The sequence below is a fragment of the Drosophila mauritiana genome, chromosome 3L (genome assembly GCF_004382145.1).
Source record: "Drosophila mauritiana strain mau12 chromosome 3L, ASM438214v1, whole genome shotgun sequence".
NCBI lineage: Eukaryota > Metazoa > Arthropoda > Insecta > Diptera > Drosophilidae > Drosophila > Drosophila mauritiana.
The window spans coordinates 14,741,882-14,768,938 of record NC_046669.1 but is presented as its reverse complement, the minus strand read 5'-3'; the positions used below and the strand labels follow the sequence as shown (position 1 = coordinate 14,768,938).

The following is a 27,057-nucleotide window of genomic DNA, read 5'->3' as shown; positions in this document are numbered from 1 at the left end:
ATTACACAAAGTCGCGGTATGTTCTACACCTACATACAATTATTTGTGACCCTACATGGATGCTGGGTTCATGGACCTTCAGTCAGTCGGGCGAAAAGCCATTTGGTGATTTATATTTAGGCGAAAACTTTTAACTTTAACCAAAATCCCCGGGGATAAACCACGGTCTTCTATTAGTCCGCTTCTTTGAAAGGGGTTGTGGGGTGTTGGGGTTGCAACCCCTAAAAGCTAAGCATTAGCTGCGCGGGCTGTCGAAACTTGTGGTTCCTTTCAATTAACCTTTCATCTGTTTAACATGTATTATAAAATTAGACGCGGTCTCCTGGACCACAGCAGCAGCAGTGGGTTAAGGCGGTTGAGTGGGGGAGGGGTGGTGGTATTGCCGATGGTGGGCAATGGCGGCCTAATGTATGCACAACCACAACCCCAAGACATGACAACACTATTAAACATTATTCGTGGCCATGGGAAAGGACAGCCAAGCGGAGGTCTTAATTGTCGCCGGGCCAACGCGGCGTATGCGCAATCAATGGGGTAAGGCTCCGGCTAATGAAGGATGAAACCAAAAAATCGCCTAAGTGGAAATTAAAACTTATATATAAGTAAGGCTTTACTTAGAATTTTTAAGCCCGTTGCAAGGGTATTTCGTATTCGTTAATAATTGTTAAAGGTAAAGTGTATAGCAAGATCAAACCACCAGACAAATAACATTTTGGGAACTATAGAGCTAAATTTTAAACATAATAATTTAAACAATAATAATGCAGCTTCAGCAAAACTTTGCTTAAGAGACCAACATTTTTAAGAACCTTTTTTAATTTTAAATTGTATTATTTTGAAATGTAATAAATGACTTACACTTGTCAAGCATTTTACTAGGGTAATGTAATGTAATGTATGTTTCTCTGTTAATAAGATAAGCACTAAAAAAAAGCGTTTAGTAGTGTGTTAATGGCATTTACCACTTATAAACGGATAAAAAAGTTTTAAGATTTGTTGATGTGGCTTATGTATTTTTAAAGCTGCATACTTATCTACATTTGCTGCACCTCATATAACAGCGCCCGATTTTTTAACATGTAAAATGGGACATGTAAAGTAAGTGCTGGCATGTAGATACGGATACGATAACAGTCAATCGAACCGCACATCTGTTTGGCCGTACCATTGCGGCATTCTGGCAACGCCAATTTCAACACGTCACCTGTCTTGTGCAAAAACTATGTAATTTGTATTGTTTACGTCTGCGTTTCGTCTGTTTTGTTGGTTTTACGTGCTCACGATGAAGTTCGCCGACGTGCTCCGTCGCCTGGACGCCTATCCCCGCACACTGGATGACTTTAGCGTTCGCACAGTAGGCGGCGCCGCAGGTGGGTGCAGGTGTACAATTGATAGTGGCAATAAGAATCCCAAACAACCGGCTTTTCCCTGATTTTCAGTTACAATTATCAGTACCAGCATCATAAGCCTACTGATCTTCCTAGAGGTGCTCAACTACATGCAGCCAACCCTAAATGAAGAACTCTTCGTGGACACCACTCGTGGTCACAAGTTGAGAATAAATCTGGACGTGACACTGCATAATCTGGCGTGCAACTACATCTCATTGGATGCAATGGATTCATCCGGCGACACACACTTGAGGGTGGACCACGATGTCTTCAAGCACCGGCTGGATCTCAATGGCGAGCCCCTCAAGGAGACGCCCATCAAGGAAATCGTTGCAGTTTCACCGCCCAATAAGAATGTCACCTGCGGCAGTTGCTACGGAGCGGAACACAATGCTACACAGTAAGATAGTGAAAACTTCAACCATTCCATTGATCTATTCTCAATCAGTACTCAATTAGTTATCTAATAATTTATCTGTATCTAGAGCTGATTTACTTTTGTATAAGATCCAGTTAAAGCGATGGCCTCGTAACCCTTTTAATACCAACTACCATCCTATCTAGCTGCTGCAACACGTGCGAGGATGTTCTCGACGCCTACCGGCTGCGCCGGTGGACCGTGGCCGTGGACAAGATCGAGCAATGCAAGGGCAAGTACAAACGCAGCGACGAGGACGCCTTCAAGGAGGGCTGTCGCATCCAGGGCCACTTGGAAGTGAATCGCATGGCAGGCAGCTTTCACTTTGCACCCGGCAAGAGCTTCTCCATCCGCCAGTTCCACATCCACGACTTTCAGTTCAGCAATGTGAAGCTATCGCACACAATCAATCACCTATCGTTCGGCGAGAAGATAGAGTTCGCCAAGACGCATCCCTTGGATGGACTGCGAGTGGACGTGGCTGGTGAGTAGTGAACACAAACCCGTAATCGTAATTCTGTAACATCTCTATTGCAATAACTTAGCGTAATTTAAACAAGATTGGAGTAGGGCTTAAGGTTGTGGTTGTTTAGTAACTCTAGTCAAATGCCAGCAGGATCAGCAGCGAATCCCCGTGCCGATGGCCATAAAGGTGCCAAAGGTTCCGCCGCCCTGGACCATGGTCTTGCCCACGTTGTTGATCAGCTCCCGGCCGCGTAATCCGTATCTAAAGGGTATTTCGATGTGGTTCGTTAGTTAGCCGGTGTAATTACATAATTGCCGGCCTCCACTTGCGTCACTCCTTTGGTGTAGCGCTAAGTGGAGCATCCCGGTGCAAAGTCCAACCCACCTGAGTGCCGAGAACCCGCCAAAGACCGCACCGCTGGCCATGCCCACGCAGAATCCGATGATGAAGCCCGTCTTCATCTTATCGAAGCACGTTGGTCCCTGCTGGGAAAATGAGCTCGTAGGCAGAGGCATGTTGCAAAGTCCGTGGTTTTCCTGGTTCTCCGGCTCTATATGAGTTGATCCCGCTGAGTAGCAAGCTCCGCTGCTCCGACGCACTTATGAATCTCACAGAAGGTTCGTTTATTTTAAGAATATTCAAAATATTTCTATTTATTTCGGCACCGACTCGTCGAACAATTCGTAAACGTGAGAGTGTGAGCAGCTGAGCGATGGTGTGCGTGAGCTGTCAAATTATAGAAGGGTTGCCACTTTGTTTTTCGCTCGGCTTGCCTCGTTCTAGAGAATGCCGATAGGGGGCGGCAGCTAAAAAGCGGGTGCCTTAAAATCGTTATATATTCTTTATTTATTAATATTTATTATAAAGCATACTTAAGATTGAAATCCAAAACAAACTAAGTTATTTATTTATTTTTCATTTCTTAAATTGAAAAAAAATATAAAATCATTTTTTTTAATTGTAAAATACCTGTTTGAAGAAGAATGAAGTGCAATTCGTAATTTCTTCACCAAATTACATTTATTGAAGATAATTGAAATAAAATAGAAAATCTTCCACAATCCTCTTTTTGCAGAAACCAAAAGTGAAATGTTCAATTACTATTTAAAAATTGTTCCCACATTATATATGCGAGGAAACAGCGACGGCGAGCCCATATACACGAATCAGTTCTCCGTCACGCGATACCGGAAAGATCTTTCAGATCGCGAACGTGGAATGCCGGGCATATTCTTCAGCTACGAGCTCTCGCCGCTGATGGTGAAATATGCGGAGAAGCACAGGTCAGTATGCCACAAAGCTAATGGTTAATTACAGGTTTTATTGGTTGTATTGTGTATTCCCAGCTCATTTGGCCACTTCGCCACGAATTGCTGTTCCATCATCGGAGGCGTGTTCACGGTGGCCGGCATTCTCGCCGTGCTGCTGAACAACTCGTGGGAGGCCATTCAGCGGAAACTGGAAGTGGGCAAGCTCAGCTAACAACAATTAGAATCTCTTATGCAGCTTTACTACGCCTAACTCAATATACATTCGACAAATCTCCAAATAAAAGTGCTTAATTTTATAGAAAATAAAGACAGAGCTGTCTTAAGTCGTCCGCTGTCCCACTGACATGAATCCGGAGGTGTTTGAAAAGTATTTGGCATTGGCCTCCGTCTGCGAACGCTCCGCCGCCTGCGGATTCACGATCTCCAGACCTTGCAGTGGCGTAAAGGCCACACTGGATGCTGTTCCGGAGATTTGGCGTTTGACCGTAGTGTTGCCGCCGTACACCTGCTGCTTCTGCAGATTCTTGTGCAACGTTTTGCTAATGCGCACCTTGGTCTTCTCATCCACCTGGGGCAATCGGATGCGTCCGGTGCCAGTTTTGCCGATGGTGCCGCGTGAATAGCCCAGATCTCCTTGGTAGGCATCCTCTTCGATCTGAAAGAAAAATTTAAAGATAAATACAAAACCATTTTGTATATAAGCCAGGAACTTACGTCTCCGAAATTCATGCGGTTCGCTTGCTTGCGGAACTCTGTCAGCGCATATCGTTCCTTCATCTTGCGCACTCGTTTGCCTCCTCGCTTCTTCTTGCTTCCCTCGATTGGTTTGGGCAGCGGCTTTATGAACTTCACCGGCGGCGGCTCCTGCAGCTTGTCCAGCTTCTTCTCCACATCCTCCTTGAAGCGCAGTCCAATCTCCCCGTGGACACTCTCATGACAGGCATCCACACGAGCAGCCAGCACGGACTTGGCGGCCACCAAGCGAGCTGCCTTGCGTCGCAGATCTGGCGCAGTATCCTGCACAATCTGGGAGTAGTACACGTAGCCAGTGTGCGGCAACATCTGCGTTTGTGAGAAGCCTGAGAGGGTTTTCTTCTGTGCACCCAACACCTGAACATTGCAGGCCGGCATTTTGGATAGTTTGGAAAGACCACCAGCAATGCCCAAGAGTTTAGCCGCCGTCGATGCTCCAACAATCATGGAAAGATTTGGTGCTATGAAGGTCATGCGACTCTCCACATACTCGTAGATCTTGGACTTGAAGTTGTTCAGCTCGATGGCCATTTCGCAGGCCTCGTCGATCTTAGCCTTCTCCGCCGGAGTCAGCATGGTTCTGTGAAAGGGAATGGGATTTAGTAACATGTTTTCTTGGGTTTGACCCTACAAATAACTTACCCCTGTGTGGTGGACGCTGTTACGGATACAATCATAATGGTGGCCTGCGTGAGGATAGCCTGCAGCTTCTCGTTGCTTTTGACCTGGTCCAGATCATTGCCCAGCTCTTTGACCGCCAGCAAGTACTCAATTTCGCCCACAATCAGGGAGTCCAATTCGGGGAATCGCTTCTGATACTTCTCCTTGGTGAACTTGTGCACAATGGAGATCTCGTTGTCAATGTCCACGGCTATGGCATTCGCGTCCACGATGAGGCAGTACTCAGGATCGGATTCCACGGATCCCAACATTTCGGCTGCAGTTCTCTGGCGACTGGCATAGTGCTCGATCTGCTGCAACGTGTTCTTCAGGCGCTCAGAGTCGCGTAGTTTGCACAGTTCCCGCACCGACTGCACGGTTACATCCACGTCCATCAGATTGGGAGCCGGCTTGGCCAGCTTCTCCGCCAGCAACTGTTTTGTATAAAAAGGGAATCATTAGATCTGATCAACATTTGCTTTAGTTCCTTACTTTCTCGTCCTCGGCACTGGCCATCTCCGAATCCTCCTCCTCCAACTCATTGTCATTGTCTTCCTCGAGATCGGCTAAAAGCTCATCGGCTAGCGACATTTTGGCTTATTTCTAAAGTTTATTTTACGAACTCGTGAAATTAAGTTTGTTTTGGAATTGATGTGACCGTTGCTCAGCCGCCTTAGAATACCATGCGGCGCATTGGAAAAATACTAAATATTAGCGTAAAATATATAGGGTACTCCTTCAAAGAATACCATAAGGCTTTAATTGATAATTTTATACAAAATTCAATACATAACAAAATATCAATACATCAATACATTCAAAACATTTAATGAACATGAAGAGAACGATCCAATTTCATAACTGTTGTTATTATTCTGGAAAGCTTTGATTATCCAGCTCCAATAGGATTCTGTATCTAAAAGTAAAATAAATAAATGTATGGTTTAAGATATAAGGTTGATGAAAATATACTTATGGTTGTCAATTGTTTTGCTTAATTCTTAACTTTCACTGTTTATATATGTTGGGGCAATAACCTAGATTAGTACAAATCAAAACTAATGTTTTATTATATAAGAAGCATCAATTTGTTAAAAAAAAGAAAATCCCTTCAGTGGTATTCGAAAATTCCAACGTGCACGAGCTCCCTAAATATACTAAATAGACAAGCTACTATTTCGGTATTATTAAGCCACAATTTCGCAGAATATTTTTTGGTTTTGGCGCACAATCGCGGCGTCTGCATCCTGGTTTTTTGCACAACCTGTCAGACGATTCTAAACCACTGTCATGTCCAAGAAATTAAACACCAGCGTGGGCGGTACGCCCACAAACACGCTATTAAATTACTTTTCCAAATCGCCGGCTGTTGAAAAAAAGAAATTAATTCCTAGTGTGAAAACAGATCCCAATGCATCCAAGAGCGAAAAGGAGAATCTCCAGAACCAGCAGCCAAAAGTGAAGGATAGTAAGGAAAAGGATTCCAAGCCGGCGGCCAAGAGGAAGTTGCCCATTTCCGACGATGAGCCGGACAGTGGTCAAAGCAAGCGGAAGCGCATCGTTCAGCCGGAATCGGACAGTGAGCCGGAAATGGAGGTGACCAAATCGGAGGACGACTTCTCCGATTGCGTATCCGACTACGAACCGGATGAAAATGAAGCCAGCGATGATAGCGTTAGCAGCGGCGTGGATGAGGTGTCGCCCAGCGAGAACGACATGTCCGTGGATAGTCCGACACCCAAGAAATCGCGCAAAAAGTCGAAGGTTCTAAATAATAACAATAACAATGAGCCATCGAGCAAGAAGGTCAAGCTGGAGTCGTCCATCCAGCTGGCCGAGGGTGCAACCTTTCAAGAGAAGCTGAAGAACCTGCAGAGCAATGCCAAGCAGGATGCTTCCTACGATGATATCGTGACCAACACGTCCAATCTGGATGAGCCCGTTGTTTGGCCGCACCAGAAACTGGAGTTCCTGCAGCCGGACAAGATCAAGGACAAGGAGGGCAGACGTCCAGATCATCCGGACTACGATAAGAGCACCCTGCATGTGCCGGAGAAGTTCCTCAATGGCCTGTCGCCCGGAGTTCGACAGTGGTGGGTCCTTAAGTCGGACAACTATGACTGCGTCTTGTTTTTCAAAGTCGGCAAGTTCTATGAACTGTATCACATGGATGCGGATGTGGGCGTCAAAGAGCTGGGCTTCACTTACATGCGCGGCGAGTTTGCTCACTCGGGTTTCCCGGAGATATCCTTCGACAAGATGTCAACCATTCTCGTAGACAGGGGCTTCAAGGTGATTTGTGCAAGGAGAGCTCCTTTTCCAAGTAAAACTAATCATATGATTTCTTTAGGTGGCTCGCGTGGAGCAAACGGAAACTCCAGATATGATGACTGATCGCTGCAAGCGGATCAAGGCCACCAAGTTCGATAAAGTGGTGGCCCGCGAGATCTGCCAGATCACCAATCGTGGCACCCAGGTCTTTGGCTCACAGTGCAAGATCGGGCCGAATCATCAGCCCAACTATATGTTGGCCATAGTGGAGCAGGATGAGCGAACTTGGAGCCGGTATGGAGTGTGCTTCATAGATACCTCCATTGGTGACTTTCATTTGGGTGAGTTTGAAGATGACAAGAACTGTTCCCGCCTTCTCACCCTGGTGTCACATCATATGCCCGTATTGGTAAGTAAACTTATATAACTACTTTGCGGACATGGGAAAACAACTTATATGTTCATATTCCCTAGTTTCTTAATGAGAAATCCGCTCTGAGCCAGCGAACACAGCAAATTGTGCGCACTGTGCTGGGTGGAATCCTTAAGGAGCCCGTTCCCGGCAACGGAAAGCATGCCTGCAGTGCCGAAAAAACCCTGAAACTTCTGGCGGAACGTTACTATGCTGGAAACGGATCCGATGACAACTGGCCATTGGTGCTGCGCACCATGCAATCCGATATGGATCATTTGGGCCTGACACCCGATGATAATTACAAGCTAGCCCTTAAAGCTCTCGGCCAGTGCATCTTCTTTATCCATAAGTGCAAGCTGGAGCCCAAGGTGCTGCCCATGGCGCGTTATCAGCTATATGTGCCACCCGATCAGCTGGCGGACGCCAAGCCAGCGGTTGCATCCACGTTGAGACGCTCCCACATGGTACTGGATGCCACTACTTTGTCAAACCTCAGAATTATTGGTGAGGAACACTCCTTGCTCTCCACTTTGGATCACTGCTGCACCAAGTTCGGAAAGCGACTGCTGCACCACTGGCTTTGCGCTCCGAGTTGCGATGTGTCAGTCATCAAGGAGCGCCAAGATGCTATTGGTGAGCTAATTCGAATGCCCACCGAACTGCAGGAAGTTCGCGCTTTGCTAGCTCCGATGCCGGATTTCGAACGAAATCTTGCCCAGATTCACCTATTTGGCAACAAACAGATAAAGCAGATGGACCACCCGGATTCCCGGGCGATTCTTTTTGAAGAAAAGCTATATAACAAGCAAAAGCTACTGGGATTTATGGCCGTACTTAAGGGATTCAATGACCTAACCAAATTGCCTACGATGTTCCATCAATGCAAAACAGCTTTGCTTAAGAGACTTACCCAGCTGCCGGAATCGGGAGGTTCTTTTTCCGATCTAAGCAAGCAGCTACAATATTTCGCCACTGCCTTTGATCATGATGCAGCTGCTAAAACGGGTGTGATTGCGCCCCAAGCGGGAATGGATGCTGAGTACGATGCGGCAATGGATGCCATAGGTGAGATTGAGAAACGTCTCAAATCATATCTTGTGGAGCAAGAGCGACACTTTGGTTGCCGCATTACCTATTTCGGCTCCGACAAGAAACGTTATCAGTTGGATGTGCCAGAAAGCCATGCCAGCAAGGCCAATAAATCCTACACCTTGGAAGGACAAACTAAGGGAAAGAAGGCAGCTCGTCGCTACACCACTGCTGAAACACGTGCCCTACTAAAGGACATGCAGCACGCTGAAGATACAAGGAACATGGTGCTTAAAGATCTGGCGCGTCGTCTTTTCGAGAAGTTCTCGAATCACTACGACCAGTGGAAGCAATGCATTGACTGCGTCGCCAACCTGGATGTCCTAAGCTCACTAGCTGAATACGCTGGTCAACAAATGGTTATCTGTGTGCCAGAGCTGGTCTCTGATGCGGAGCAGCCGTTTATCCAACTGGAGGAGGGCTACCATCCTTGCGCAAATGCATCCACCTATATTCCCAATGGCCTGGAATTGGGCACTGCATCGGAGGCGCCTCTATCACTGCTCACTGGTCCCAATATGGGCGGCAAGAGTACGTTGATGAGGGAAGTGGGACTACTCGTAATCATGGCGCAAATTGTAAGTAATTTCAAATGGGAACTTTCGTTATGTTTCTTCAATTATTATTTAATTCCATTTTAGGGCGCCCATATACCCGCTGCTAGTTGTCGCCTTTCGTTGGTGGACAGAATCTTCACGCGCCTGGGTGCTCAAGATGACATTCTGGCCGGGCACAGCACCTTCCTTGTGGAGCTCAACGAAACGTCCCTCATTCTCAAACATGCCACATGCCATTCGCTTGTGCTGCTCGACGAACTCGGCAGGGGAACCGCCACTTATGATGGCACAGCGATTGCTGCCTCTGTCGTGAACTTTCTGGCCAATCTCAAGTGCCGCACTCTGTTCTCCACACACTATCACAATCTGATTGATTTCTTCCACAACGACAAGAGAATTACACTGGGTCACATGGCGTGCATGGTGGAGAACGAAGACAATGCCGATCCTACCCAAGAAACGGTCACGTTCCTATACAAGTACACAGCCGGTGCTTGTCCCAAATCGTATGGCTTTAACGCTGCCAAATTAGCTGGAATGCCTCAGGGAATTATAAAGCGGGCCTATGAGGTGCGTATCTATTATCTTTTAAGCTAAAAAATTGTATTAAAGAGTTGTTTCTTCTTGCAGCTTTCCAAGAAAGTCGAAGCCATCGCTTTGCAGCGCAAGATTACGGCCAAGATCGTAGCTGCCACAGCCGGAAACGAGGACACCAAAAAGGAGAAGTTAAATGCACTCAAAGATTTGCTAAAGCAGTTAAAAATGTGCCAAGTTTAGGGTGCAGAAGCTCCAAAGTCGAGGCTACCCCACACCAATTCCCATTTTTAAAACATGTTTACTTATGATTCGCCAAGAGGCAGCTATGCTGTAATTTGATGTATTTTTCACCATTTCAGTATGCATTTTTTTTATAAGGAATTTAAATCAAAACCTGTGCCATCCTCAACAGTCATTAAACAAAATGGAACCATTCCATTTGAGGCCCAAAAAACATTTTAAATTGTTTGCCATTAGTTGCCACCGTTTAATTCTTGTTTATTATAATTATTTTTTTTGTATCACAGTAAAAATTAAAATTAAAACAAGTTCACAATCAAAATACACACACATATGATATTATTCAATACTTATAAATAAAATGTTACACAATAAATACAAATATTGATAAAAATTGTAAAAAACACACATTGCGCTGTTCGAACTAAAATAATACGCCATATGATATTTCATGAAAAATAGGAATGCAGATTGTATTTGTATTATATCAGATATATGTTATGCTTGTGCGAATCGGTTATAAAGTTAGTAGTTAGTCAACAGGCTGGGAAACCTTTACAAGTAGCTCTCAACAGCTAATATTTTAACTAAAAGCCGGTCTAGATAAAGACTAAAACAGAAAATTAAACCTGGAAAAGAAAGTGCGCTCTAATAACAGGCAACTTATTTCAGGTCGAGCCATTGTGTTTGCTGGTTGCTTACAAAAACACTTACAAAAGATCTAATCTATATAGCTGATGCCTCCTCTCACTTGAGTTAAGCTTTTTAATGTCGAACTACTTTAACTTGCCTGTCATTTACTCATTACGGTCTATTTTGGACTTGCTTGTAGTTTAAACAACTATATAAATTACCGAACTATGTATACATAGCACTTGTATATCCATATATAACTAGACTAGGTTTCTACGTTCTCTTACGCATCTGGTATTGTATATGTTACAATGGTCGGCACGGGAATCCTTTAGTCGCTCCCGAGCTCGTGCCTCCTCGATTTGATTTGATTTAGGTTTTAGGTTAGCTTACTAACTAACTACAAAAACATTTACGTAAAACTCCGACAAAAACGAAGCGACTCTTAACTCTTTACACATGGATTAGCGTAGGATGGGTCGATTTTTCTGTTCTCAAAAATAATTTGGACTAGAAATCGGAGGTTTTTAAATAAAGATATTAACTACTTTATAGAATAGGTGTCAGCAAATCATTTAAATAATATAATATTTGGCAATTATTCATTTCGATTTCGATTTAAGACTAACTATTGCACGATTGTATTTTCCGAAATGAGAAGGGACCCATCCGGTGGATAGTGATAGTGAAAGTGGAGAAGGTGATACCTACGAAACAACAAATTCAGAAGCGAACGACTCACTGATGAATGATAATGCCATTTGATCTACACATTGCCCATGCCCACGATCTGGATCGCATCTAACACCTGGACTCAGTCGTCGCTGGAGTCGCTGATGACGTCCTTGCGTGCCTTGAAGTTGCGCCATGATCTCGTCGTGCAGACTCCGGGTCCCCGCCACCAGTCATTGAGATCCGTGTACCAGCGTGGCTTCCGCAGTTGCTCCTCGTTGTGGAGCGTGGCACACACGCGACACCAGTAGTACGTGTTGATGAACTCGCCGGTGCCCTTCCACTTGAAGTACGAGTTGTATAGCTCGTCGTCGTGGTCCAGGATGCGCAGATACTCGGCCAGCTCCTTGGGCGAGGAGAACTCGTCCACGTGGATGTAGGACCTTCGCGGAGCACTCACCTCGTAGTCCTCTGGCCGGGCGCCCATGACAATGGGCAGAACCCTTCTGTTCAGCGCATTCACGAAGAACTTCTCCGTGATGTAGTCCTTGCAGTTGGAGTTCTCGAACGCCAGATAGAACTTATAGTCGTTGTCCAGGATCTCGAAGCACTTGTCCGCCGTGCTGCGGGAGCACTTGAAGTTGCCACACGCTCCATAGATGTCAACCTGGTGGAAAACCATTAGTAGACATTATTGGACTATTATTATGTAGTTATTTGTACCTCGATATATTTTTGCAGTTCATGGGCATATTGGAGCCGGCCATTCCTCGCTCCACAGTTGGACACAAACCAGGCCACTTTCTTGGTCTTGTTGACGGAGTAGTTGATATCCTGCTCCTGCTGCTGCACCTTTGTGTCGTAGTACTGCCACTTTTCATAGGGTGCGACAATCGTACTGTCACGTCTGCAAAGAAGAATATGATTTAAGAACTTTTGTACATTCCGAGAAGATAACTCAAGTCTTCAATATCAAAGTATTTTCACAGCGGAATTCGAAGAAAATAATGTAATATAGCTAATAGATATAGACCCACCTGTAGGTGGCCGTCCAGTTGATGGCATCGGGCACCTTGACATTCTGCGTGTGATACGGGCACTCCAGATAGTACAGCATGGACACCTGCTTGGAGTTGCTGGGCCGCCGAATGCCCGTGGGTATGTAGTGATCCTTGTAGAGGATCATGTCGGCCGTGCTGGCCAGATCGCGATTGGCAGTCAGTTCGCAGGTGTCCACGGGACACTTGGCTTTCAGGAAGACGTCGCGACCCTTCTTCACGTTCCACGGCCCCAATCCGTTGTAGAGTAGGATGGTCTTCAGTTTGCCGCTGGACTTGATCTCGTCGTAGTTGTGCGGCACGTACATTAGCTGGTTAATAATGCGATCCGAATAGGGATCCTGATGCGGCAGCAATCGTGGGGCATGCCGCTTCCTGGCCTTGCGATTGCTGTAGGTCTTGGCCGGCTTTGGATAGTACTCTCCGTTCTTGAAGAACCAGGCCTTTTCCGCCGGCGGCTCTTGCAGGCGATCCGCCTCGCTTTCCTCCTCCTCCAGAACCGTCTGCTCCGGCTCCTCGACGAGATTATCCGCCATTTCGGGCAGTAAAGTGGCCGCAAGCGGCGGAGGAGTGGAGCTGGTGGCCATCGGATGCTCCTCGTCCATGGACTGCAGTTGATGCAGATGCTGGTGCTGCTGCTGCTGTGTGGTTATCTGTGACGATCGTGGACTCAGCGTCTTCCATATTTCGCGCTCTCTGTGGAATTTCAATGGACATGAGTTAATTATAGATATATGTGTTTAAATAAGGAATCTTAACTGCTTTCTAATGCGTTAAGAATGCAACTTAAATGGTAAATCATATTTTTAAAAATTAGGACGATAGTTAGGGTATTTTCTGAACCAACATTAGTGATTTAATTTTACCATATCACTTGAATATTCTTTAAGTGCATCTTTAATGATGCGACTTTATTTATGCTCATTTTTTGTAGTTGACCCTGACAACTCAAACTCAAAGAGAATTATTCGAGAATAATGAAGTTGCTTAAATTAAGGGCAGCTCAGGCAAGTTGTTTGCATATTTTTTTAACACCTGTCTGGATGACGCGTACCTTATCTTAACTTTCAGAAATGAAGATACAATATTAGCGACACGTTGTCATACTCACTTGAGACTGAAACCGAATATGAGGAGGAGGGCGCAGATCAGAGTTAGGTAGAAGTACTTCTTGAGGGATATCTTCGGACGCCGCATGGTGACCACTGCCCACTCCTTGGCGCTCCAGGGGCTCTAGACTACGGGTTTTTTTTGGGGGGCCAATAAACCGACAGTGTCTTCTTCAGCTGGCGTTTGTCATCGTGCTGTGCGAGATAGACAAACAAATGTGATATTAGATAGATACCAAAACAGGCAACTCTCTGACGTTGCCCCCGAAAATTCGAGCACTAATTACCCGTGTTAATTATTCTGGACCGATATGACTCCGAATTTTGGTTCAGTAGTGTATCGGTTGAACTCTCTGCGAGAACTGCGCTCGATATTGAAAATGTTTCGTTTCAACTGTTCGAGGGGCGGTATGTATTCCACCCACTCACGTGCTTTATATTCTATAATCTATAGCTCAATTCCCCAGGGTATTCGATATTATTTTCTGATATCTAGTGAGTTAGCTTAGCTTTGCACTTAGCACAATGATCAATACCGTGATAGTTGACATAATTATTTGGTTTTCTCCCATTAGTCATGGACGAACAAGTTAAATGACATTAGTTCCGATTCGAGAGCAGAGCATCGACCAAGTGCCATTCTCAACTCGGTCGAATTATATATAAATTAAAATGTGGGAGAGTCTCTTAGGTTTAGTTTATAAAAATATTCGAAATCGCACCATTCATATTTGTCCAGACCAAATATTTGAGCCAGATGGCTGTCTCGCCTCAAGAGCTGTTCAACATCAACCAGCGGGGCGTATACGTAATAAAAAAAATAAGCTGGGCCCAACGAATCGGGTAAAGTGGCTGGAAAAGCGGTGGCGGAGGAGGGGGTACCCCCATCTCCTCTTGGCAATTGGTAGTCTCAAAAGCTGGCTGGCTACTATCCACCGCTTTTATGGACCTGGCACCCGAGGGTGGCCTAATTACAGGGGCAGCCGGCGGGCGAGTGCATCTTCATTTGGGCCACATTCCTGGCTAATCCCCCAAAGCCCTCACCAAGTGTCCATCCATCCATCTATCACATGTCATTTATGGCACTATTCCATAGAAGTGCCTCTGTGCGGGGTGACTCATCCCGCCGGCGGTTGCAACATCACTTAGGTTCTGGGCTCTGGTCTCTTGTTCCGCACCACTTTGGTGGCCATGCAAAAAAGGTGGTAGGCAATGGTGGTTGGGGCTTCACCGCACTTATGTTGCCCGCTCCATTTCGCAACTGTTCTACAGTCGAAAAAAATGCCCTACAGTTCTAACGATTATACTAACTATAATCATTTGTTCTAAAATGTTCAAAAATGTCCTTATATTTCAGAACAGTAAGTTAACAAATAGAGATAATTGAAAATATATTAATATATAATTTCAATATATGATATTAACATTGTATTATACAAGCCATATTTAATGACAAACTGGCCACACTTTTTCTTCAGTGCATTCTTCATTGGGGTCTTCACTATCGCATTTTTGACGTTTTTGACAAGCAAACAGCAGGAAAAAGAAGAAAACAGTAAGGAGTGGGGATAACCAGAGTGGATCCCCCAGTTTGCATGAAAAATGTAGTTACAGTCATTCATTCATGTTGCAAAAGTAGGACTCCGATGGGGATACAACCATGTTTGTACATATATAGGGTTGGGGTAAAGGAACGGAAATGGGAAAGTGGCTCGAACAAACAAAACCACATGCAAAGGAATCTATAGCCAGAAGAAATGAAAACACCTCACTTTATCCATACCAATAGAACTAGTAGAGTATAATACGAGTTTGCTTATTCACCTTTAACTTTACCCGGTTGATTACAACGCAGTTTGGGTTTTTTGAAAGTCTCCAAACAATAATCTCCAAAAAGTTCGAGCCGATTCAATTTGCTATGTGCTCATGCACAAACGGTTCGCACTAAACTAAACCATTTTCTCCGGCTTTTTCACTATTCGATATATGTTTCTCTATGTTTCTTATCAGTTGGGTTCATTGGAAATGTAAATACTGTGAATAAGTATAGTAATGTGTTGATTTTTTGTGCTAGCTCCTGCTAATTGAATAATATTTTTTTTGAACACAAAATGATTATGATATGACAATAGTATGATTTAAAACTAAAAAAAATTAAATAATTTGTTAATTATGTTAAGTAAGTTAGAGTATACACCATTTCAATTTCATTATTTCATTCCACGCAATCTAAGGTTCCAACTAACCAATTCACCTAAATTCTAAAAAAACGTCCTTTGTATACCACATAATTGCCTTCCACGGAAAACCCATGACGCACTTTTCTTTAGCTTGAGTCGTGTCCTGCTTTCGCTTCCTTAATTTATGTGTTTATATTTAGTTAGGTGCTGTGGCCCCTTGTCACTTGGCACTTGATCTACGCCCTCAGTATGTCAATATGCCTATATATACTATGCAATATAGGACCCCAAGCACCCAGAAGGGGAGGCTTGTGGTAAAAAGGTGATGGGTGCAGGGGTTGCCTCTGACTTGCATGCATTGTTTTCCTCGAATTTCCCACACTGAGTTTGGCTGGGGAAAATGTCATTTCTTTGTTATCTTCACGCTGACGCACTTGACTTTCTTGGCTACACGTTAATACTCTTTCTTGAAGGATATTTTATGATTTGCTATTGGTTTGAATCCGAAATATATATGTATACAAATACAAATATATATATATATAAGTTATTATTTAATAACTTCCAATCTTCTATATATACTGAAATTTCATATTTTTTGCTTTATATTATATATTGCTTTCCTGCTTGTGTTCAATATTTTTGGACGAATAACGTATTTTCCGATTTTTCAAGATGAAAATAAACTGATAGGATTAAGAGAGCCCAGCTTCATTTGCAAAGAAATAAAAATTTAAAAAAAATTGTAATTAAGTTTCGAACCTTATTTTAATTTTATTAGATGTGCCTATATACTTTTAACCTGTATTAAAACCTATACCAATTGGAAAACTCTTATTTGATCTTTAAGACTTTTATAAAGCTTCTTGATCCTTGATACTGCAATTTCGTTTTATAGATTTAAAGCTTATACCAAATTCGATACTGTCATGACCTTTTAAAGGGTACTTTGTCGTGCCTTACCGTTATTTCTTAGGCACTCTTTTCGAGGAGTTTCCTTTGAGTAGTTTTTGATTGTGTCTTCGCAACTAGTTAGTTTGCTCACTTGTGGCCCTGCTAATAATAAAGTGTTGATATTTTTAGACCTTATACGAGTGGAATTCCCCATTCCCGTTACTGCCTTTCCCCCACACCCCCTCCTTTCCAACCCCTTCCACACCGCTGTACGCACGCACTGTCTGTCCCGTTACCAATATACCGCTGTGTCTGTCTTTTTCGCTCACATGTGCTCATGTGGCCTTTTGATTTTCATGTTCAGTTTTCTCTTTGTCTTAATCAATATATTTTGTGGTCGGCTAGTAAAAAATTGATGGGCCAAGTGGGCTTTTAACCCCATCGACTGGTCAATAAACATTTTGCAAGTGCACTTACACAATTGAGCCGCCGTTGTTGTTGTTTGTTTGTTTGACGGTGGGTCTTTAGGCTTTCCTCCTTTAGCTGGCTTTTCCAATTTGTGTACTTTTCGCAGTATTTCTCATATTTGCACACTCTATTTTAACTTGGCTTCGAATCAGTTATTCAATGGATTTCTTTCATTTTTGTATATTTAATTATTTTTCCGCACCAACACACGCGCAATGTTTCGCAGGGATGTATAAAAGTAACTGTTGTCCTTTGCCTTTTCACGTAACTTTTGCAACTGCGCCCAAAATGGAAATTTTGTACCAGACAGCTGGGCACCCGAAGGAGTAAGAGAGACGGATGTGAAGAGAGAGTCCTGCGAGAGCGAACGAGTCGCAGAAGGAGCGAGCGAGATATAAATATATAGAATAACTTTCACCTCCTTAAACATAAACTTTTGTTCAATTTATGAAATCTTTTAAGTTACTTTCTGCTTAATAGTTATTCATAATTGTTATATTATAATGAATCTTCTCACATGCGGCATTTCTGCGCAAGTGCTTGAAGAGAGAGAACATGGGAGAGAGCGGCAAGAACAAGAGAAATGGCAAACAAACAAAAGCCACAGCCACAGCTGTCTTATCACAGGGCGGTTTTTTGCCACCCCCTTTCGACTGATAGCAAAGACAACCGTTACTTATGGGTTGTGTCTTCGATAAGTATGCTATAAGAATTCAATTATTCTTTTTTTATACATATGTTATCTCCGTCATAATTATTGAAACTATTTCTTATTAATTCAATACAAACATGTACCTATTTATGAACACATGTATATTTATCGTTCTATAAATCAATATCTGCTTTAATTAGCTTATTAATCATAAACATCCAAATACAAAAATAGTAGTCTTTAAAAACGGGGAATGCATAGTTTATTAGGTTGCCATTTATTTTACAATTCATTTAAGATTAAGACCCAAACTTTCTAGCATGGTATAAATAAATAATCTGTCACTTTTTATTCCATTAATCAATTACACATATGAATTACTTTTTCATATAGTTTGGATACTAAATAACCCATCAGGTCCATCCTATATGAATATTCTCTCATTCCTCAAGCACATATTTCACTTTCCAGTTAGATTAAAAGGCCTTCACGTTACTCGATTTGTGTCCCTGTCCTGAAAGGATTCCCCGTGGACGCAATGGAGGGGAATCTGCTTAAGCATACCTTACACTCGCTTCGTTTAAATATTCTTAGGAGCTAAACTTAATACGGGTTGGGTTCAAGCAGACATACAAGCAATGCTTTTGAGAATTAAGATCTTATTAAAAATATACAAGTATATAAACTATAATTTTCCAATTGTCTTAGCCTAGCCTATGCACGGATGCATAATCCAAGTTTTGTTGATCCTCTAGGCGGAGCTGAAGCTTTCGTAGACGTTGGCCCCCAGCGTCTTTGTCTTCTCGGCGACCACGTAAAAGGTTAGCAGCTGGGTGGGCAGATTGTGGGGTCGCGAAGTGGCATCGAAGCCTCTCGAGGTGAGACCACTGATGATAGGAATGAGCTTGGCCAACGCCAACAGCACTCGGTTGATGTTCAGCAAGTTGTTGTTCTCCAGACCGTTTTGGATCTTCGAGGTGCCGGCGCCTGAGCTTCCTGCCTGGTTGAACTTGACGTTCTGTTCTTGCTGCGTTTGCACTTGAGCTTGCGGCAGATGCTGCAAAGTTTCGCCCATGCTTTCGGCGATGGCATCGCAGGCCAGCACAAAACCACGGCTTACATTGTGCGAGCAAACGCCAACGGCATCCTCGCTCTCCAACAGATCCAGGGTCTCGTTGAACATCTTTTGCAGCAGCGGCGAGTGACTGGGATTCTGGCTGGGCAGCAGATACTTGCTCATTCGCGAGTTGGGATCCCGACGAGTGTCCGCATTGATGGCCATTTGCAGGGACCAAAACAGTTGCTCCAGGTCGCTTAGGGAAAGCTGTTGGGAGAGCGGCATGGTCTTGGTGACTGCGATGACCTGGGTGCGAATGTAACGGGCTAAGTCCCGGATGCCCGACTCCGTGATAAAGTGTCGGATGAGGGAGAGGTACTGCTGCTTCAGCTCGTCGGTGACTTGTTTTTGTTCCGTCATGATGTCCCGATAGATGTAGCCACCCAGGAGATTTAGCTGGACCCTTAACGCAATAACCAGCATGGAGGAGGCGTAGACATAGGTTGCCAGCCTTGTGAAAGCCACAATTTTCATGTCCTCCCAGAGTTCCAGCTTGTTCTTGGGATTCTGGCGCAGCTGCTCGAGCAGCTCGTCCGTGCTGCACTCCCTGAGCACCGCTTGGCACATCTCCTCACCCATGCCTAGGATCACCTGGTTGCACGTCTTCTCCGTCGACTCAAAGTGGGTCGTGCGCCGCGTTCTCTCGAAGAATTCTCTGGCCTGTTTCTCCTGGAACTCCACGAATCGCCGCTGTGCATAACGTGCCGCAAAGATGGTGCCGCCCACCAGAACGCCGGTCACTATGAACTTTCGCCGGTGGCGTGACAAGAAGTCCTGCAGGCGCGACAGCATGTTAACGATTGGAAAAGACCTCTCTTCTGCCGGATGGACAACTAGACTCCGCTTCCTGTGTGAAATAGGCCAACTGCTGTTCCGATTTCCCACTTTTTCCCGCTCCACCGGCGACCTGTTCGAGGTTAATGAATAGTTAATGTGCAAAGTTCACCTGTGTGCGTAGGGTGGTGCGCTGCCGGCGTCGCTGCCAACAGAGGAGCGTCCTCCACTCATCCACAGCGATTAGATTACCAGGTAGTGCTCACCTATATACCCCTGCTTGGAAACTCGGATCTAGTGCGCCGCCTTATCGGGTCTATTGCTGGCCTTTGGATCGGATCTAGCTCTGGAATGTATGGAATGGATTTATCCTTTGTTGTTGTCGCTAAATGTGTTATTTCTCTGTTTGGAGCCGCATACTGCGTCGTCTGTTCCCGTTCAAGAAAAATCCCAAAAGTGCGAGCTTCGGGAATACCGAAAAATACCATTTCGTTTAGTATATTTGCTGTTGCTGTTTAAATTTTTATGTGGGTAAAATAAGCGTCGATGACGGAACGATTTGGAACATGGGGACGTTATTTATTTTTTTATTTTTCCGTTATTTGAGGGTGGATTCCAAAAAATAGAACGAAAAAAAAATTAATAAAAAATTTTTTCTAAAATCCAAATTCCACCGTTCCGCCTTCGTCGCTAACATTTGAAACGCATGATTCAAAGGCTGAAGAAGAAGATAGAAATCATATGGTATTTAAGATAGTTCTGTTGTTGGTGGGGGGCTTAGTTTAGTTGGGGTGTTTGTTATGGCGTCGTCGGATCGAAAGCTCATTGTGGTCTCTGGATTTGGACCATTCCTCGGTCACGAAGCGGTCAACGCCAGCTGGGAAGCAGTGAAGCTGCTGCCGGAAATCCTAACCCACGATGGCATAGAATATGATCTGGAAAAGCGGTTGGTTTCGGTGGAATACGGGGCTGTGGACGAGGCGGTGGCGGAGATTTGGAAACGCCAGCCATATGTAAGCATCGCAATTGAACCATAAATAGATAGAGGCCTTATGATATCATCTTTCTCCAACAAAAAACAGCTTGTTATCCATGTCGGTGTTTCGGGCGTTGCCAAATGTGTGTACATCGAGAAGCTGGCGTACAATCACAAATTCCGCCGAGCTGATAATTGTGATAAAAAACTGGCCAACGGCACTTGCGAACTACCCAACAATGGACATGCAAATGTCTTGAAGACCGAATTAGATGTGGATAAGATTGTGGCGGTTGTAAATGAGAATTGCGCCGATTGTGTGGCACCCACACAGCAGCCGCCACATAATGATAATCTCAAAACCCTGAGCGCCACAAGGGCATCCAAAAATGTGGGTGACTTTCTCTGCGGCTATATCTATCTGAAGTCGCTCGATATGGACAGAAAACGGAGCCTGTTTGTCCATGTACCACCTGTAGATAGGCCATTTAGTAGTGTTAAGACTTCGGAAATACTATTTAGCATAATTGAACAATGCATTCAACAGGTGGTCGCTTTTGACTCCTGAATTCCGCAATATATTCTTCCAATGTCTGTCTTTTTGTAAATTATTTACAGTTGTGTGCTGTTAAGTTGATTAAGAAAAGAGTTTTATTATTTTTAAGATACAATATTGCATATTTACTTTATGTTACAATGAAACAGAAAAGTAATACAACTGCAATAATAATTACACAGTCTTTTTCGCGTTTACACAACACCAGCCTTTATTTTAAAAAAGTTAAATGACATTAAGAAAATGACGTAAAGTATTTAAAATAAAATTTAACAAAAAAACTTAATTAAAAAGGGAGAATTATAAGGCCTTTACAAATTGCCTTATATGTATGTTAAGTTAACTCATATACAATACAATACGATACTATTTATATCGCAATATTTTAAAATTATGGCATTCGAAAAAACCCTAATATGTCAAATAAAAACAAGTACAAAACTTCAAATATATAAAATAGATTCAAAACTAAAAAAATTTACCTTCGACGATTGCCAACCTTTGGGCAACAAAGCGCCACCTACAGTTGAATGCCCATGCATTGCCACATATCGATATGAGTAAAATATATCGGAATTTTGTAGAGAAATACCAAAAATCCCTCACTTAATTCAACTTTATATGTATATATCTCTGCGTTTCACTGTCACTCGAATTCATTTGAATTTCTACTTGCAACCGGGCAAGTTCAGCGCAGTTCGAATCCCAGTTTTGGTTGGCGAGTGTGCTGCACCCACACAGGGCAATAGATTCATTAAATATCAAACGACGAAGAGTGCCCGCAATGAAATTCCTGATCTGTGCACTTTTCCTGGCGGCGTCCTACGTGGCCGCTTCCGCCGAGGCGGAGGTCAAAGTTGAGGAGGGCGTTCTGGTGGCGACGGTGGACAACTTCAAGCAGCTGATTGCCGACAACGAGTTCGTGCTGGTCGAGTTCTGTAAGTACATGCTTAGATCGAAAATAAGGCACGAAAATCTCAACAAAATGTGGCAAAAATCGAATATCGAAATGCGAAATGCGCCGGCCGCTAGCGCGCTCTCGCTCGCACCCGCTGATTCATGCGGCTTAGCGGCTACGTGGTCTTTCAAAGCGTCGGAGAAAATCTGTCTGCGTGGCAGTTGTTGTTGACTTGGAATCTGGACTATCATGTTGCACGGCAAATCCTAGTTGATCAATCGGCCAACTGACAGACTAGTTCCAATCGGGGCCTGGAAAATTTGTTTAGTTGATTTTCCAGCAAATTTATCGTTTGTTTAACCGTTTTTATCTCTCTCGCGTCATCTTGTGTTTAGGAGAGGGGCGGGGAGGAGCGCGCTCTCTCAAACGCAAGTGCCATCTCTTTTCCGCACCTGTGCACGCAAGCGAGAAGGCCTTATAGCCTTATACTGCAGAACTACTTGTTATTGTTGTCGCCATAAACCTGCTATAATTTCGTATTCTTGCAAATACTAAATGCCAAAGGAAACAATAAGTTGTGCGCAGCATATGCTTCGCGTTTTATCGACATTTCTAGTTATTGTTCTAACTTTGCGCCCGTGGGGCGTGGCCACAGCATATCACACATCCGCTTTAATAATCTCTGACTGAGAATCTCTAATGGAAACAAAAGGCAACAAAAAGTTGTCGGACAACTCTTCTTTCCTCCTCCCACGAATCTAGGTTAGCCTAAGCAAACCAAACCACTTTTTATTCGCCATTTGCTTTCTCTGGTTCGTTCTGTTTGGATTTTTTGGTTCTAATTCTCACTTACAATCTGGTTTCTGTCCCTTTTTCCACGGCGGCGCAACGGCCACGCATTGGAAAGTTCATTCAACTCTTTCTTTTGCGTCTCTGCGCGTGCCTAACGGTGTTGCGCCGCCAGTGATGCTCTACACGAGCAACAGATTAGTGTGCATGGGAATTAGCTGGAAAGTAGCCAGAACTGGGAAAGATGTGAAATTATATACTGCTGTAAAATAATTAATAATGTTCATTTAAAGAGATCTGAGAGATCTTTAGAAAATATTTTTATTTAATATTATTTTGCATGTGTTAAAAGCCTACAAAGGGCTTGCAAAATATTCCTAACATTGAGCATAAACAGTGAACACGCTGAAAAACTAATTACACAAACCTCAAACTTTATTTGTTATTTGTTCATATATTTTCCAAGCCGTTTCTCAACTTTGACATTTGTTAGATAAGACAACAGATTTCAAATACTTTGGGCGTTATTAACTGTAAGATATGTTCTTTTTAAATAACGAAATCCTTAGGTAAGACCCACTGTGTCCCATAATCTTCTTCAATGAAGTTTTATGTTCTTCTAATGACAACTCAAAAAAATCAATCTTGTTATCGTGCAAGCGTTAAAAGCACTCAAGAGATAAACGTAAATCAGAGATACTAAAAAGTCCCCCCATACGGCGTTAAACCGCCAGAAATGCTAGCCTGGCATCTTTGGTTGCCAGCAATATGGCGGACTTGTGAGTTTGTTTATGCCAGCGTTTCTCTGTGTGTTTGCTTAATTAACTTTTGCACATTTTGCACCTTAATTTTTTCTTTTTTTGGAGGTGGTGACAACGTCACCCAGGTCGATAATGGTCTGCTCCTCCAAGGCTGGGCTCTTATCTCCTGTAGAGAACGCAAAGATGTTCGTGGAAGCGGAACCAATGCCAGGGCCACGTCAGCCGCAGCTATAGACAAATCGCAAGAAGCCGGCGATAAGGCGGCATTCAATATGTATAATACGACAATCCCGATTGTGAACGTTGTCAAGCCGGGCATTATGTCATCTTCAACTGCTGTTGCCCCCCAGTTCTCATTCAAATTCGAGTGCGTGGATGCGTACCTAATTGCAGTCGTGGCTCCGAGGAGCTGCACTTGGGCAATGGGAATTCAACACGTGGAATTTGCATAATGACAGCATCTGCTGAATGTTAAAGCGGGCTCATTCCTAAAGGCGCTGCTCCAGATCCGTGGCAAATCTAGCGCTTAATTGTCGCTAATAGTTTGAAACTTTACACTTGGCTTAATATTCAACAAAAGGGTATAGAATATATAATCTGATTTCCGTCTTAATAATTCCGATTCATTTACATGCCAAAGAAACGATGAAGTCTTCTGATCCGTATGTTAATGAAAACCATTAGAACCAAAGTTCAGATTACAATTTTAAAACAATTTATCCCAGGCAGTCAAGCTTTTAATTCAATTTACCAACCAAATTTGATATTTTACAGTTGACATAGCACAAATAATTAAGTTTATCTGGATCTTTATTTAATTTATGTGTAATAATAATAAAAAGGTCAACATAATGGTAAATTTACATTGTTGATAAAGTTAAAAATTAGAAAAAAATACATTAAACAATAAAACTATTTTCTCGACAAGTTCAAGCTCTTACATTTAGTAAGTCAAGCTAAATACTTAACAATTCAATTAAAAGCTAATAAATTATATATTGTTGGGATCTATAAAAAAGTATAACATACATGTAGGTCGCATCATGATGACCTCGACAAAATACAAATCTGGGAGCAATTAATGCTGTTATTCAGTTCTAGAACTAATAACAGGTATGCCTTTCACCTTCTTTTAAGTGGCCTAATTGCAAACCAGTTTATAAGCTCTCCCAAGTTTGATGAATAGTCTTTCGTTTGCTAACTGTAGTTTCTTTTCTGGATCTTTACAGACGCCCCATGGTGCGGACACTGCAAGGCGCTGGCTCCCGAGTACGCCAAGGCTGCCCAGCAGCTGGCCGAGAAGGAGTCGCCCATCAAGCTGGCCAAGGTCGATGCCACCGTCGAGGGTGAGCTGGCCGAGCAGTACGCCGTCCGTGGCTACCCCACTCTGAAGTTCTTCCGCAGCGGCAATCCCGTGGAGTACAGCGGTGGCCGCCAGGCCGCTGACATCATTGCCTGGGTGACCAAGAAGACCGGCCCACCAGCCAAGGATCTGACCAGCGTCGCTGATGCCGAGCAATTCCTTAAGGACAACGAGATCGCCATCATTGGCTTCTTCAAGGACCTGGAATCGGAGGAGGCCAAGACCTTCACCAAAGTCGCCAACGCCCTGGACTCGTTCGTCTTCGGTGTGAGCAGCAATGCCGATGTGATTGCCAAGTACGAGGCTAAGGACAATGGAGTGGTTCTATTCAAGCCCTTCGACGACAAGAAGTCCGTGTTCGAGGGTGAGCTGAACGAGGAAAACCTGAAGAAGTTCGCCCAGGTGCAGTCTCTGCCCCTGATCGTTGACTTCAACCACGAATCTGCTTCCAAGATCTTCGGTGGCTCGATCAAGTCGCATCTGCTGTTCTTCGTGTCCAGGGAGGGCGGTCACATTGAGAAGTACGTCGATCCCCTGAAGGAGATCGCCAAGAAGTACCGCGATGACATCCTGTTCGTGACCATCTCGTCCGACGAGGAGGACCACACCCGCATCTTCGAGTTCTTCGGCATGAACAAGGAGGAGGTGCCCACCATCCGTCTGATCAAGCTGGAAGAGGACATGGCCAAGTACAAGCCCGAATCGAACGATCTGTCCGCCGAGACCATCGAGGCCTTCCTCAAGAAGTTCCTGGACGGCAAGCTGAAGCAGCACCTCCTTTCCCAGGAGCTGCCCGAGGATTGGGACAAGAACCCCGTCAAGGTGCTGGTCTCCAGCAACTTCGAGAGCGTTGCCCTGGACAAGAGCAAGAGCGTGCTGGTTGAGTTCTACGCCCCATGGTGCGGACACTGCAAGCAGCTGGCCCCCATCTACGACCAGCTGGCTGAGAAGTACAAGGACAATGAGGACATTGTCATTGCCAAGATGGACTCCACTGCCAACGAGCTGGAGAGCATCAAGATCTCGTCCTTCCCCACAATCAAGTACTTCCGCAAGGAGGACAACAAGGTCATCGACTTCAACCTGGACAGGACTCTCGATGATTTCGTCAAGTTCCTCGATGCCAACGGTGAGGTGGCCGATTCCGAGCCCGTCGAGGAGACCGAGGAGGAGGAGGAGGCGCCCAAGAAGGACGAGTTGTAAATCCAACAATTACCACACGCCCACACACACATCTGCACACACAAAAATCCAACAACTATGAACAGAAACATCCGTGTAACAAACAACAAAAAGCCACAACTAGCAACGTACATTCTGTAGTTTACTTCTAAAGTTTCGGCGCATGTGGGCCACCGGAGTTTCCCCATTCTCCGGCTGAGTTTTTATCAGTCGGAGGATGGGGTCAGCTGGTCGCCAGTGTAGCCATCGAAGCTTTTTGCCCGCCCACGGTTTTTATTCGCATACTTCCGTTGTATGTAGTACATTTGCGACGCAGATAACGACGATTACACGTCCGCTGTTTGCATGAACTTAAAATTCAGTTTTAATGAAGAATTAAAGAAAACGATAAAATTTAAAATGTAATTCTATAAGTTTTCTATTTTGGAATTTTTAGAATCATTGAAAGAACTGATTAAGAACGTAACAAATAAAGTTGGTAACAACATTAAAACAATGGCATTGTTTTTCAAGGGGACGGATGGGAATATTTAAAATCGTTTTGGGGGATTTTAATAATTTTATTGGTACACTTTATGTATTTATAGCGCTCTATTTTGCCAATGAATTACCAAATATATTCATATTGTTAAGTGAGAGGCAAGTTTTACGTTAAAAGTACGAGTAGTTCAGTTTTGAGATTAGTAAAATTTAAATTTGCCGCTTACTTATCGCTATCGAAATTTGATCTTTCTTGACAATTTTGTTAATATCGTGTTCGTTATTAAAAAAAATAGTGTTATTTATTTAAAGGAATAAACTTGTGACTAAAAATACGTATATGTATAATACAAAAATAATTAAAATGTGTGTTTTTCTGGTTTCGATAGTTCCAAAAATATCGATACTAGATACCGAGGACTAGCAG

General features: G+C 43.8%; 8 protein-coding genes across 9 annotated transcripts; 4 read left to right on the top strand and 4 right to left on the bottom strand.

Annotated features, from left to right (window-relative positions):
- The first annotated feature begins 1,165 nt into the window (after window positions 1-1,165).
- Window positions 1,166-3,853, top strand: LOC117140204 (endoplasmic reticulum-Golgi intermediate compartment protein 3). Its single transcript, XM_033302990.1, has 5 exons — window positions 1,166-1,370; window positions 1,440-1,791; window positions 1,956-2,293; window positions 3,351-3,558; window positions 3,622-3,853. The coding sequence occupies exons 1-5, from the start codon at window positions 1,283-1,285 to the stop codon at window positions 3,755-3,757; spliced, it is 1,122 nt and encodes a 373-aa protein (XP_033158881.1). The 5' UTR covers window positions 1,166-1,282; the 3' UTR covers window positions 3,758-3,853.
- On the bottom strand, window positions 2,316-2,989 carry LOC117140205 (reactive oxygen species modulator 1). Its single transcript, XM_033302992.1, has 2 exons — window positions 2,660-2,989; window positions 2,316-2,536 (listed from the first exon to the last, which is right to left on the bottom strand). The coding sequence occupies exons 1-2, from the start codon at window positions 2,788-2,790 to the stop codon at window positions 2,428-2,430; spliced, it is 240 nt and encodes a 79-aa protein (XP_033158883.1). The 5' UTR covers window positions 2,791-2,989; the 3' UTR covers window positions 2,316-2,427.
- On the bottom strand, window positions 3,577-5,626 carry LOC117140203 (U4/U6 small nuclear ribonucleoprotein Prp31). Its single transcript, XM_033302989.1, has 4 exons — window positions 5,452-5,626; window positions 4,942-5,393; window positions 4,261-4,879; window positions 3,577-4,201 (listed from the first exon to the last, which is right to left on the bottom strand). The coding sequence occupies exons 1-4, from the start codon at window positions 5,548-5,550 to the stop codon at window positions 3,866-3,868; spliced, it is 1,506 nt and encodes a 501-aa protein (XP_033158880.1). The 5' UTR covers window positions 5,551-5,626; the 3' UTR covers window positions 3,577-3,865.
- A 527-nt stretch (window positions 5,627-6,153) lies between these two features.
- Window positions 6,154-10,390, top strand: LOC117139856 (probable DNA mismatch repair protein Msh6). Its single transcript, XM_033302506.1, has 5 exons — window positions 6,154-7,251; window positions 7,310-7,639; window positions 7,705-9,312; window positions 9,376-9,861; window positions 9,922-10,390. Exons 1-5 carry the CDS (start codon window positions 6,250-6,252, stop codon window positions 10,066-10,068), a joined length of 3,573 nt encoding a protein of 1,190 aa, XP_033158397.1. The 5' UTR covers window positions 6,154-6,249; the 3' UTR covers window positions 10,069-10,390.
- Window positions 10,391-10,402: 12 nt separating this feature from the next.
- Window positions 10,403-17,365, bottom strand: LOC117139857 (glycoprotein 3-alpha-L-fucosyltransferase A). Of its 2 annotated transcripts, none has more exons than XM_033302507.1 (5): window positions 17,092-17,365; window positions 13,543-13,735; window positions 12,411-13,127; window positions 12,097-12,280; window positions 10,403-12,040 (listed from the first exon to the last, which is right to left on the bottom strand). In XM_033302507.1, the coding sequence occupies exons 2-5, from the start codon at window positions 13,626-13,628 to the stop codon at window positions 11,516-11,518; spliced, it is 1,512 nt and encodes a 503-aa protein (XP_033158398.1). In that variant the 5' UTR covers window positions 13,629-13,735; window positions 17,092-17,365; the 3' UTR covers window positions 10,403-11,515. The 2 variants fall into 2 exon arrangements, with proteins under 2 accessions (XP_033158398.1, XP_033158399.1); XM_033302508.1 differs by lacking the exon at window positions 17,092-17,365 and adding an exon at window positions 13,828-13,975.
- A 608-nt stretch (window positions 17,366-17,973) lies between these two features.
- Window positions 17,974-20,070, bottom strand: LOC117139164 (peroxisomal biogenesis factor 3). The gene is made up of 2 exons (XM_033301323.1): window positions 19,892-20,070; window positions 17,974-19,758 (listed from the first exon to the last, which is right to left on the bottom strand). The coding sequence occupies exon 2, from the start codon at window positions 19,641-19,643 to the stop codon at window positions 18,486-18,488; it is 1,158 nt and encodes a 385-aa protein (XP_033157214.1). The 5' UTR covers window positions 19,644-19,758; window positions 19,892-20,070; the 3' UTR covers window positions 17,974-18,485.
- Window positions 20,071-20,361: 291 nt separating this feature from the next.
- On the top strand, window positions 20,362-21,359 carry LOC117139165 (pyroglutamyl-peptidase 1). The gene is made up of 2 exons (XM_033301324.1): window positions 20,362-20,638; window positions 20,708-21,359. Exons 1-2 carry the CDS (start codon window positions 20,426-20,428, stop codon window positions 21,167-21,169), a joined length of 675 nt encoding a protein of 224 aa, XP_033157215.1. The 5' UTR covers window positions 20,362-20,425; the 3' UTR covers window positions 21,170-21,359.
- Window positions 21,360-21,808: 449 nt separating this feature from the next.
- Window positions 21,809-26,555, top strand: LOC117139163 (protein disulfide-isomerase). Its single transcript, XM_033301322.1, has 2 exons — window positions 21,809-22,095; window positions 24,835-26,555. The coding sequence occupies exons 1-2, from the start codon at window positions 21,942-21,944 to the stop codon at window positions 26,169-26,171; spliced, it is 1,491 nt and encodes a 496-aa protein (XP_033157213.1). The 5' UTR covers window positions 21,809-21,941; the 3' UTR covers window positions 26,172-26,555.
- The last annotated feature ends 502 nt before the right edge of the window (window positions 26,556-27,057 follow it).